The sequence below is a fragment of the Cucurbita moschata genome, unplaced genomic scaffold, assembly GCF_002738365.1.
Source record: "Cucurbita moschata cultivar Rifu unplaced genomic scaffold, Cmos_1.0 Cmo_Scf00002, whole genome shotgun sequence".
NCBI lineage: Eukaryota > Viridiplantae > Streptophyta > Magnoliopsida > Cucurbitales > Cucurbitaceae > Cucurbita > Cucurbita moschata.
In genome coordinates, this window is record NW_019268518.1 from 2,079,288 (window position 1) to 2,092,841 (window position 13,554).

A 13,554-nucleotide genomic window follows, 5' to 3' on the forward strand; every position below is an offset into this window, starting at 1 on the left:
CATTTCTTAAACTCGCTCGGGTGGTATTTTCGTCCTCAAATAGACATTATGATAAATAATAAAAAAATAGAAAAATAGAAAAATGGAAAAACCTCAAAGTAAAAATAGATCTAGTCAGACAGTTGGGGTTAGATGAGTTGAATTGAAAAAATCTTTTAGACTAACTTAAGATATCGAGTTGGTCAGATTGAATGAGTGACTCGAGCAACCGGAATAGAGTTCATAACCCAGATGTTATTTTTTTAAAACACATCATGGAGTACAAATCTCCCCAATTTTATTTTTTTGTAAAGGGAAATATTTGTTGTTTTGTAATGTTTATTAAATTATAAATGAATTATAGTTGATAAATTGTGTATGTGGACTAAAATTTGTGAGAAAATGGTAGAAATTGTTGAAAATTATAAATGATTTGAATTTGTGAATAAAAATTCATAGCTGCTGCAGACGAAAGGGGAAAAAAATTAAATTAAAGCCAGGTAGCTACCTTATTCCATTACATCAAATTCAATAAGACGGAGACACAAATAAATACAAAAGCTCCGATCTCCGACACGGCGGTACCACCGGATTCATCCTCCGGTTTGTGAGGAGGCTTCTTGTAATAGTAAGGGAAGTACGGAAGAATCGGATCCGGTGGCGGTGGAGTGATGCCGTCGAAGCTGTCGCCATCGTACGGCGGCGGGTTATATGGGTAATATGCAGCCGGCGGAGAGTAGTACGCTGGAGGAGAGTAGGAGCCTGAGTCTGTTTGCGACGGCGGAGTTAGAGTGGCCGGAGTGGTGGGATAGCTGGTGCCGGTTGGCGGAGGGTAGCAGGGATATGGGCAGGTGTCGTCGGAGCTAGTCGCCGGCGGAAGGACGGAAACGATCAAGGCCAGGAGGATTGTGGAGAGAACCTTGTTTAGGTGTGAACCCATTTTTTGGAGGAGAGAGAAAGGGAATTTAGAGAGAGAAAATTGGAGAGATGTGTGAAGGGAAGTGAAGTGAAGATAATTGTCAATAGGCAAGAGGGTTTTGTTAAGGTGGGGGAAAGAAGGTTGAAAAAGTGGGTGCTTTTTTTAATTATTTTATTTTTAAACTATATTTTGGAAGTAATGTTTAAATAATATTATTATGTATATCTTCTAAAATTATAAAATAGTAGTTTAATAATTAAAAAATTATTTTAGTCCTTATATTATTATTATTTAATTAATATTGAAAGAGGAGAAACTATAATTGAATATTTAGAAATATGTAGATAAACCCAAAATATAAACACCAAAATTGCATTATAAGCTGAAAAAAAAAAAGTATTCTAACACACCTTTAATGTGTCAAAACATTGCAAACAACTTTTGGTTGCAAAAAGGAAAAGACGTTAGTTGGTAGTTGTTATCTTTTTTATAGGTATCTACGTGATTCAATAATGAATTTGTATTTTGAAATAAAAGAGTTACTATTTATACCGACAAGGTGCACTTTTCTTTTCGATAACTCAATTATAGAAACTTCATAGTTAAGTATACTTTACTTGAAGCAATTTTATGTTAGGTGAAGTTGTATAAATTTTTTTAAAATGCATGTGAGTGAGGACAAAACATGTTGGAAGGATTCATGGGGATAATCTTTGCTCTTAAAAGAAGAATTAGGTAATGGAGATGCAGGAAAATGATGAGACCATCAGATACCGAATTTGAATCATAAACATGAGTGGATTACAAGAGTGTGCTTGACATAAATTTTAGGTTTAGGGAATAAAGTTTAAGTTACGTTTAATGGTGTTTAGATTTATATAGGGGGACAAAATTGAAACCTAAAGATGTGATATATTTAGGCCTCCTTTGATTCCTCCAAGCTGTCATGCTCTCTCTTAAAATTGGATAATGACAAGAGGTTGAGGAAGTAATTGCTTGGAACCCACCAAGGACTAACATCCTTCATATACTCTTATTTACACATCATTACATTAAACTCTTACATATTTCTCAACTATTTCCACTTAATGGGCAATCTCGACAAAGGGAACACGCCTACCATGCATGTGATGCAATAATAAATTTGTATTTTGAGAGGATGAAATAGTCTAAATACATAAGTTATCGTAATAAAATTAGGTTTCAAACATTTTGTTCTATCCGTTCTACAATTTTATTGTTTGAACTTGATTGAACTAAAAGAAAAATATTTGATTCAGACAAAATTTATGACTGTTTGGAAGGCAAGATATTGAAATCGAACTTGCAATGCAGAGCCCGAGCAAGTGGTTAGTAGCCAATAGTAGAGTAGAACTGCATACTTTCATGTCTAAAGCATTGTTCGTGTGAATATGTTTTAAGTTTGGTGAGTTTAGAAGGGTAATTCAATTTCCAAGATCCCAAATATCACGCAAATGCAAATATAGCTAAAAAGTTGAGTGATTTAGAGATATATAATGGAGGTTAAGTTTAATCTACATCTCTAATTGCATCAAATAATTTCATCAAATTGACTCTAAATAATAGTTTCATTAATGTATTTGGTTTTATTTAGCCTCTTAATTTTTTGGGTTAGATTTCAATTATAATTCTATTTAATAATATTTTAAAAGCTATTTGTTAAATCCAGACAATCTAGAGATAAAAATGCTTACGTGACCACATTGCAGGGAACGTAGGAAAATTCCTGGGTTGTCATATACAAAATTTGAATTTTGAATTTTGGACATGGGTCGTTACAAATGATATTAAAGTGATACCTCTATTAGTAAGATGTAGTTTGGAGACAAATCAAAGCAAAAACTGGTGAATATGTGTCATCTGAGTAAAGGACAATCACGAACAAAGTTAAAGGCGTAAATAGTCGAGATGTTGTAGCTGATTTTAGAACCGGAGACGCGTATGCTAGAGCCAAAATTCAAGCAAATATCAACCTCCAAATCGTTAGGACAAAGCAAAAGCGGCTGAAAAAGTTTAAGTTTATATAAAGAAATACTAAGAAAAGAAAATGACATAAGAGGATTGACAACCACATTCAATTTCCATCTTCCCTTCGTCATTAGTGATCAATATCTCCATCCATTTTTTATGCTAATAATTTGATGATTAGAGTAGCAATGATGTTAGTGTCGGTGGAGAGTTTGGTGTTGAAATATCCATAAAGTGCTTTGGATTTGTTTGGATGATGTTTTCATGGAAGTTGTTATATCTACCATTCATTCCTTCCAACTCTTTTTCTTTGCTTCATCAACGTTGAATATTCAACCTTCATCCACTTTATCTCTATTAATGCCTTACTCTCTTTATTTTCTCAATCTTATCTCTTTATTTTTCATTCATTTCACTCGATATTAAAATTAATTTAAACGAGTTTTGAGATAAATTAGAAACTACGTTATACGTTAGTAATTGAGTACGAGTTAACACGCTGTTTGAGTTTAATACAAAAAAAAAAAAATACGAGTTGAGAATTTAGGTCATAACTTTGAGGACGAGTAATGAAAGGAGAAAGGAAGGCAGCTAAAGCCAGATTCGTAACGATGAAGATTTTGTTGATCCATTTTGTAGTTCAAATTAGTCTATTATTTGTAATTAGTTAAGAAGGTTCCCATCATCGAAAATGATATCCCTTTGTCGGTCTTTTTTGTATGAGTGATTCATCCTGTTGGTGAGTTTTTTAGGGAGATTCTAATTTTTGGAATTGTGTGGGATTTTATACTTTTAATATTCTTTACATTTAAAAAGTGGATGGAAGGGATAAAAGTGAAATGCTAAAAAAAGTTAGGATCTTTATAAAAAGTTAGAAATATTCTTAGACCATTTTGATGAGATGAATAAATTTATGAATTTGAATTTAGAGCAATTGAAAAATTAATTTAATATAGATAATACAATTTACATCGATCCATGTCTATGATTCAAATAAAGATTTAGAATTCGGATTTGCCACTTAATAGTCCCGACATTTTTTTATGTTCCTTGCAACATGGTCGCATTATTTACTTTTTCACTACTTTGAGTGAATGATATCCTCATATATCAACACAATTTTTTCCAAAATGTTTTGTCTCACTCACATGAACCTTAATAAAATTGTTCCTAAAAAAAAAAAAAAAACACGCTTAATTATAGAATTTCAATGATTTTGCCACTAAAAACAAAGTGCACCTGATCGGTATAGTTAAAAACTTTCAGATATGTTTTCGATTTATTCATGTAATTCTACTTGAATTTATGTGATTTTATTTATTTATTTTAAAAAGACTTTAGTAATTAAATTAGAAATAGATAATCCTTACCATTGGATGACATTTTTTCTCTATAATAAGTGAAAAAAGTGTGAAATATTCTTCTTCTTCTTCTTCTTCTTCTTTTTTTTTTTTTTTTTTTTTTTTTTAATGAAAAATGCTTAATTTTTACAAGTGATATAATGAGAATATTATGCGTAGGGAGTAGTTTCATGACACGTGTGAAGAAATTATGAATAATTGTACCCGATTTTGAAGTCAAGTCGTCTCAATAAAGTCATGAATTTAATTTATATAAAAAGTTGAAATTTTCTTCTATATTTCTATAAAATGAATTAATTAATAAACATGGATTATGGGAGTAACTGATAAATTAATACTTTATAATGATTGTATATACATCACTATAAAATTGGTATTTAATGACAATAATATATGTATGTACCTTTAAATAAGTCAATATTTTAATAAATATGATAATATATATATATTCTCATTTCTAACGAATACGACAAGTCCGTTTTTTTTTGTTTTTTTTTTTTTTTTTTTTTTTTTTTTTTGAGAAAATTAAATATATTATATCAATCTCAAATATATATATATATACATATATTTTCTAACTTCGTGGATAAGTCCTTCCTCTTGATAAAAGAATATTCTATGCCCTTTTCTTTTTCATTTGTACCAACCTTTTATTAAATGAGGAATATATTCTCTTTTCTATTAAAAGTAATAATAATAATAAAAAAAAAGTATTTTAATGGCAACCTAGGTGCTTCTTGTTGGTATCCGTGCCAATTTCAATATTTTTAAGTCTTTCTTAGTCATCTTCAAAATCGCTCTCATTTTGAATGTGATCTCAAATTCATTCATGTACCTCTCTTTACTTTAGTGTCATAAGAGAAGACATGATCTACAAAAACAACAAGAAATTCAATACCAAATCGAACCGTGATCATGAATCAAGGGTGTACCATTCACACATTCCTTTACATTAAAGCTTGGGTTTTAGTGTTTTTCGTTTCTTGGTTATATGACTTATACTTCATGTACATAATTATTAGTAAAAAATAATATATTGGTCGCCTCGAAAAAATAGGAAAAAAAAACTCAACATATCATTTCTTTTTCCTAGTTAATTGTTTCTACTGCTTTCTTTGTTTATAGTCATAAATTCTCAACCTAAATAGCAAGTCCTCCAGGCACGACCTTGGTACTACACTTAGAAGGTTCATGTATTCTAAGATTCGACCAACTCTCTTCGTGGCAGGTTCAAAGGAAACTAACTAACAAACTTCCTAGAAACCCCCCTCCCCCAAGTACAATTATACAATTAAGAGTTAGTTGGTAAACACCTAATCGTCTCCGTATAACCGCTAACTCGCATGCATGAGCAAATATTCAAAATTCTAAAGATAAGCCAACTCTAAAGTAAAACTGTGCACCTCTGTCACTCGTGACAAGTTCACTAAAAGGGAAGGTAATTGGCAAACTTCCCAAGTAGCCCCACATAATATGATCATACATCATAATTCATCATAGGCTAGTTCTATAGTTATCTGAACCATTGACAATCAAGTCAAGTTTATGATTAAGAACTAGTTGGTGAACCCCTAATCAAGTCCATATAACCGCTAAAATCACATACATATACAATAGAGATATAGCATAGCGACCTAAAATGGATACTTAGTCATAAATATCTGATTCATACGGTTCATAGTTCATAGTTCAATTCATATATATATATATTAAGTTCTCTATGAGGTATGTTTTCAATTCCTTTCATAAGAGATCAAGAAATCATTTTTCGAGAAACATCATATAACTTCGACATGATTTTTCATAGATCAAATCAACTTTGTTTAGGTTAAAATTTCTATGACATGCTTTCATACATACTACGAGCATAGCTAAATTCAAAGTTCCAATGTCTCACTTATTTGGATAACGTGATACTCTTTGCTCGGGTTCGGGTCATGCATTGAGAAAGATCATGAAAACCCGGTGAAGGTAGCACGAAAAATGGAGTTAAAATGGGCAAAATCAATGAAATGGTTGAAACAAGTCCAGTTGGATGAACCAGGTCAGGTCGGACTGAATCAAACAGGATCGGGTTGAGTCGGGCCGAATCAGACGATCAGGTCTGGTTAGATCGAACCACCTCCTTATTCCTCGATATTAGAATTGATGTAAGAACACACGTTGATACAGCTTTTGTTTTGCAATCCCTTCCATCTTTATAGGTAGAAAGCAAGATTTCGATAAGAAATGAGAAGAAAGTGGGAATGAATTGCACCAAAATTTCATCCCTAACAACTCATTCATATTTGTCTCTTTGTTGAATTTGGTCTAAGAAGGAGACTTCCTTTCATCCACCAAACACTCCAACTTCTTCTACTCATTGTTCTCATCATTTCCTCTTTGAACTCCTTTTTAATGTCATCCACACCTTCCATTTCTTATCCTTTCCTCTACCCTTTTCTCCCTATCAAAATATATCATTTAATCCTTAATTCTTGTATTAAAAAAAAAAAAAATTGTTACAAAAAATATGTTCAATTAAATTCAAATAATAATTCTTTTAAAAAGTTGACGACCTTTAGTGTTTCAAGTTTTGAGTTGAAAGAGACGTCTAATATTCTTATGACAAAATTCTAACTCTGATTGAAAGGAAACCGCCTATAAAGTAAAAGTTTTTTTTAATTCTTATTTATGGTTAATTTTAATCCTACAATTAATTTAGGGTTTAAGACATATAGAAAAATATGAAGTGACACGTGGATAATGAAAATTAAAATTTAAAAAAAAATGGAAAAAACCAATTTGGAGATGGGGAGGGAGAAAGAAATCGGGTGGGGCCGCACTTTGGTGAAACCGAAGATGATCATCCTAGGAATGCAGGATTACTCCTGACACTTGATCTCATCGCATCTCAAGAAACTCTCTGACATCCGATCCAATGGTTTGGAATCAGGTCCACATTTTAAAATACAATACGCAAATTCCACCTCGGTAGTTGGACCACGACACGTGTCATCTTAATATTCGTCAAGCCCACTTATCCAATTTACTCGTTTATTCCAATTGTTTTTATTTTATTCTTTACTTTCTTTAATAATTTATTTTAATATAATTATATAGTAATTGAATTTACAACATTTAAATATTAGTATCCTTATAAAATATTTAAGAAAGAAAATTTTCAATACACTATTATTTAAATTGGCCCACCTTCACTTTTTAAATACATACGATCTAAGTTAGTTAATGGATAAGTGTCGGTTAACTTAGTAGAGTTTGATTGATTTAAAAGTTTAGAACTGATTACAATTTTTTTTTGTAATCGAGAAAATGACACAATTTGAGAATATTTATATAACAAAGACGACAACAAGTCACATTTTAACGATGGGACCCAAATAATTCATTAATCAATTTCTCTAGAAAATCAAATATTTGTCATTTTCATTAAAAAAAAAAATGATTAAGCTATAGTTGGGTGTTTTTTATTCCTAACCTTTTTTTTGGATCCACTAGAAAACTCTTAATGTAGGTGAAATTTTAAATCAATTAGACGTGATGGACTTAAATTTAAAATAATTAAAAATATATATAATTCAATTATATGGTTGAGTGATGATGAAGATTGAATCCAATCCATTGATATTGAATAATTAAAGTTGACCTAATTTTTGTTATTTTGATTGAAAAGGGGAAAATAATTTTCCAAAATATACTAAAAAAACATATATATTTTCTTTTCTGATCACAAATTTCTGGAAAATTCAATATTTAGTACAAATTACAGAGTTATTAGACAACAAAATCCATAAAAATTCAAAAACAATCCCAAATCGGAAAATCTCGTAGAGAGGATTATAATTAGTTTTTACCTTCACGAGAAATTCGATCCAGCTCCCTCCGTTTACATCATCAGAACCCCAGCAACAGCCAACCCAACCACGGCGGAGGCTGCGGTGGAGACGAGTCTCCGGGAGGCAGCGTTATAACTTTGGTCGATGGGGTAGAGGTCGCCGGGAGGGCCGGTTATGTACATGAAGTTGGGAGCCGGCGGCGGTGGGCAGTCGTCGTTCTTGTGATCCTTCTTAGGGGGGGGAGGAGGAGAGTAGTAGATGACAACGTCCGGCGGTGGAGGAGAGGGCGGCGGAGGGGAGGGGTAGACCGGTGGAGGAGGAGGAGATGGGGGGTTTTGTTCACATGGGGAGCACTTGACGGTGGGGTCGGCGGGGGTGTCGTCGAGGCGGCGAACGGCGGCGGAGGAGGAGGAGGGGGAGATTAGAAGGAGGAGGGCGAGAAAGAGGAGAGAATTGAAAGGAAGCATTTTTTTTGAGAGAGTGGGAAATGAGTTGAGGTGGAATTGGGTGCATGGAAACTGTATAAAACTTTGTGGAGTTTTTAAGAGAGAGAAAGGGAATAGTTTTATTTCTTTTTATTAATTAATTAATTTTTTTATTTTTCTTGGGTCTGGCTGGGAGAAGAATCAAAGTGCATGTGCATGGTCCATGTTGAGGGCCCCACCAACCGGCTCTATCAATTAACATTGCTTTATTATGATTTTGATGTGAATATAATTATATATAATAAATTAGTTTGTGGAAGAACAGAAAGGAACAAATTAGCTGCCCACCCCATGACTTTTAACATTTAATTTCATTCAATTTCTTATGGAGTTGGGTAAGTGGTAATTTTAGTTTATTTATTTATTTGTGACTATACTCCTTTTTGTTTGTTACTACATATTAATAATTTGGCAATAAACAAACAAATCCTTCTTCAAATAATGTGGTCAATGATGCTATGTTGAAAAACAAGAAGAACCCTAAGTTGTAAAAGATATACAAAGGAAACAAACTCACATAGCTTAAGAGAAATTACATTTTTGCTCTATTTGCATTATGGGTTGGGATATTGCATCGTCGACTCCTTCAACAACTTCAACGGGGAATCAAGGTGGAGTTTGGATGTTGTTTGGAGTTTCATCTTGCATCTGGCTTCTAAGGATCGAATCAATTGCATTGACAATTCGAGTGTTTGATGTCACAGTTGCACTTATTGCAGCGGGGCAGCGATTGTTCAACACTTGTTTTAACTCAGCGAATAAGTCAGTTGTGAGAAATTTGGACGTGTCAAACAACATTGGCGTATGCTCGAGCCTAGTCATGTTTGCGAGAAATGTTTTAGAAAATGTGAACGAGGAAATACATTTCAAAATGATTTGAAAGAATTGAAGAAAGCAATGTTATATGGCTATAAGCAAAGAAAGAAACAGCACGACTTAGATAGCGTATAACTCAGGTCATGAAGAATTGACGACTAGTAACATCCCCCTACTATAGATTTTGGGGGCATTTTAGCAATGACGAATGTAGACATGATTTTAGTGAATGGTCATACACTCTGGTATTGACACAACATGAAATGGTAAAGGCCTATCTAAGATCAAAGCATGTCAAACGAGTTTGAAACGGGCATACATGAACAACACATCCTAGACAAACATGATCGGGACATCCGACATGTGGTCATAGACAACACACCTTGAACAAGCATGATTGTGACATACTTCCGCACTCAATTGGTTGACGTCTCTGTCAATCGATTCTTCACAAGCTTAATGATGTAGGTTGAGGCTAACTTCAGGTCTCTCAACGCGCTTCCAGCTAATCTCAACATTGATGAGTCTCTTCCAATCTGCAAGAAACTATTGAAAAACACTTCTTGGTTCGTTGAGTCTTGGTGTCTTCTCTGTCGGAGTTTCTTCTGTTTTCTTCGCTTGAGAATTCTTTTTCTTTGTGTGAGGTTGTGTTGCCTCTCTATGCTTGACATCTTCTAGGTCTGGAGAGTAACATTTCATGTTACTTATGTGGATAACAGGGCTTGTCCGCATCCATGGGAGCAATTGGATCTTATATGATGACTCCTCGACTTTGTGAATAACTTCGACTAGTCCATAATATTTTCGCACCCGTCTTTGATTCTAGCTGTTTTGACCTCGGAGTTGATCTGACATCAATTTGATCAAAACTTTGTCTCCATCTTGAAATTTTGTGGCCGACGCTTCTAACCGACCCTTGTCTTCATTCGTCTAGATGACATTTCTATGTGAACATGTGTTATTTTAGAGGTTTATTTTTGTAGCTCTCCTTCCGCAATGACATTGGCTTGGTGTTTCTCCCCAGCTTTTGGGTGATTACTAATTGCGGTATTTGTGGGTCAAATAAACCCGACTATTAGCAAGTCATTTAGCTGCTGGTAGAAGTTAACTAGTTCAGGTTGAGCCATATGACATTCATTTGTGGTAGGCGATCTCGCCCCCTGATATAACATCAATATTATTATTTATCTACCTCGGTGGAGATAATTAATTTGTCTGACTTCCTTGTCTCACGTCACCGTGTTTCTGAATTGATCACAAGTCTTGTGTTAGAGTTGGCTCACTCGAGCTTCCGTGTTCAAATACGGTAATGGTAGCGAGCTAGGTTCATCATGGCTAAGATCTTTTCTCAATTGTAGTACCGATATCATTTTCACCCTTCCTGGTTGATGGGTGTTTGTCTTGATAATCATCGAGATATTACTACTAAGCTTTTTTCCAGGGGCATGAAAATGACTTCGTGTTCTAGTAGAAAGTCCGTCAGTCCGTCCCTAACACAATGTCGAAGTCGTCTATCTTGACTACCACAAAGTCGATTCGTCTAGTCCAAGTCCCCAGCTTGATGAGAGTTCTCTTTGCAACTCCTAGGACGGGTAAAGTTGCCAAATTGACTTTGACTGTTCTGGCTATGAGGTCTCCACCATGGATTCCTACCTCCTTGTTGGGAGGACTCGTATTCCTCTTCTCTGGATTCGAGTCTGTCACTTTCCCCAAGGGAAGTTTGGTCAATAATTCTCATTTCCACCACTTGTGGATGCCTGGTTCCGCCCTATCTCTTGGGGTTCATCGATATTAAGATCAAACAATCATTCAAAAGTGGCATAAGTTGTGGAAAGATCTTGAATTCTTTATTAGTAGAGCTTGATTTTCGCGCACGACTTCAGTTCCTCAATAAAAGTGAAGACCTTGTCTATCTCAGACATATTATAAATATCTAACATAAGTCCAGAAAAATGCTTAACGTAGTCTCAGATACCGCCTGTATGACTCAGTTATATTAACTTCCTTTTTGTGATTATCTCAACATTCTCGGGGAAGAACTATGAGCGAAGTTCTTCTTTCAAACTATCCCAAGTGACCACAGTACATCGACCTTCTCGAATGTCCATGTACTTGGACCTCCACCAACAACTTTGCATTGTCAGTTAGATGCATTGTTGCCAACATAACCTTCGCTTCTTCTTCCACGATATTTGTGGCTCGAAAGTACTATTCTAGGTCGAAAATAAAGTTCTTTAGAGCCTTGGCATCTCTAACCCCATAGAAGAGTTTGGGCTCCATGACCTTTATCTTGTTAAATTGTACTACACCCACAGTTGATGTTAGGTTCCCCACCGCTCTCATGGTGAAATTTAATCTGTGTTTGAATCCGCCTCTTCAGCCCTAACCGCTCCTTAGGTTGTTCTTAAATCCTCATACATTTCTGAGATCATCTGAACAATAAGTTGTTGGGCCTTGTCTAAGCCCTCGACCTATGCTTCCATTCGAGCAACAGAGCCCGTCGAGCTAACCCTACACTCAAAGCCACCAGCAGTTGTGGCCTTGTTTTCTAGGGCCTCAACCCTAATTATTAGTTCACGAATAGACATTACCTCAAGGCGGTCTGCCATCTCGTCGAGCCTATAAGCTTTGATAGTAATCGCATTCATACGAGACTCCAAAATCCCCATTTCATTAGGAACTTCATTCATGCAGAGTAATTGTTCTTCGATTTCAGCCAATCAGTTAGTCTTGGACTTGCCTAGTTGTTTAGCAATGGAAATGTTTGTGTAATAATTTTCAAAGAGCTGACTCAGCTCTGATACTAATTGTCACAATCGCACTCTTACGGTAGTAGGACAGCGACTTACGACACTTGTTCTAACCCAGCGAAAAAGTCGGTCGTGAGAAATTCGAACGTCGCGGACAACATCAATATATGCTTGAGTCTCGAGTCACATTTGGGAGAAATATTTTAGAAAACGTAAGCGAGAAAATACATTTGAAAATAATTTAAAAGAATTGAAGAAAGCAAAGTTATATGGCTATATGGAAAGAAAGAAAAACTATGGCTTAAGTAGCATATAACTCAGGGTATGAATAATTGACCACTAGTCCCATCCCTATAGTACATTTTGGGAAATTTTAGCTTTGGTAGTGTAAACATGATTTTGGTTAACGATCATACACCCACACAACATAAAATGATAAAAGTTTATCTAAGATGAAAGCATGTAAAAGGGATTTGGAACGGGCACACGGCCATGGATAACACGTCCCCGACAAACATGACCGGGACATCTACCATGCGGCCATAGATAACACGCCTTGCATGACCGTGACACTTAGCTCATATTCTTCACGAAGAAGCGTTGTCATATTTTTATTTTATTTTCACCACTAATTTCCTTTGATTTCTTCATTGCCGGTCATCGATTGCACCATCGTTTTACGTCGTGCCTCTACCCTCATTGGTTGGACCAAGAATTGGACAACGGTAAGATCAATTATCGATTGAATTTTTCTTAAGTTCGATCAATTTGGTTTCAAGCTAGGGTTGTTGAGTTCTAAATCACCATCACCATCAATCTCAGTTGTAGATCTCTCAGGATGGATAGTCGGCACACATGTTATGTTGTTGTTGAGGGAGGAGAAGACGCCAATTGTCGCTGGAGGAAATGCAGGGAATTGTGCTGAACACATTGAAGGCGCTCTTTCATACTGTCGAAAGGAGGAACCGACCTCTCACACTCGTGGAAATCATACACATGCCACAGGATAGCTTGGATCGTTCTTGTTGTTAGATCGTTTACCTAAGTTCACTTGAAACGCTAGATTTGATTCACTTAGATCAATTTCTCTGAGTCAGCTAATCAGTTTGACTCAATTCTATGTATTGGTTTCTTCTTCGTACTAGTAATTGAGTTTTTAAACATTGTGAGACCCTTTTATATGCATGTAAATCCGAGGTGATTACCTATTATGTGCCTGAAAATCATAGTAATTACCTACTATAGGCATGAGAATTACCGTAAGACATAAGACAATTTCTTATATGTATGCATGAAAATTGTAATAATTACCTATTTGTATGCATTGAAAATTACATTGGATTATATACTATAACCTTGAGGACAATTATCTATCTATGTGAATGAGAATTATACCACCACTTCGTGATATCGCCGTGC

General features: G+C 34.9%; 2 protein-coding genes across 2 annotated transcripts; both read right to left on the reverse strand.

Moving 5' to 3' along the window:
• Nucleotides 1-442: 442 nt before the first annotated feature.
• Nucleotides 443-1,002, reverse strand: LOC111462593 (leucine-rich repeat extensin-like protein 1). The gene has a single exon (XM_023106224.1). It carries the CDS (start codon nucleotides 917-919, stop codon nucleotides 497-499), a length of 423 nt encoding a protein of 140 aa, XP_022961992.1. The 5' UTR covers nucleotides 920-1,002; the 3' UTR covers nucleotides 443-496.
• Nucleotides 1,003-7,943: 6,941 nt separating this feature from the next.
• On the reverse strand, nucleotides 7,944-8,640 carry LOC111455867 (extensin). The gene has a single exon (XM_023097500.1). It carries the CDS (start codon nucleotides 8,549-8,551, stop codon nucleotides 8,135-8,137), a length of 417 nt encoding a protein of 138 aa, XP_022953268.1. The 5' UTR covers nucleotides 8,552-8,640; the 3' UTR covers nucleotides 7,944-8,134.
• Nucleotides 8,641-13,554: the final 4,914 nt, after the last annotated feature.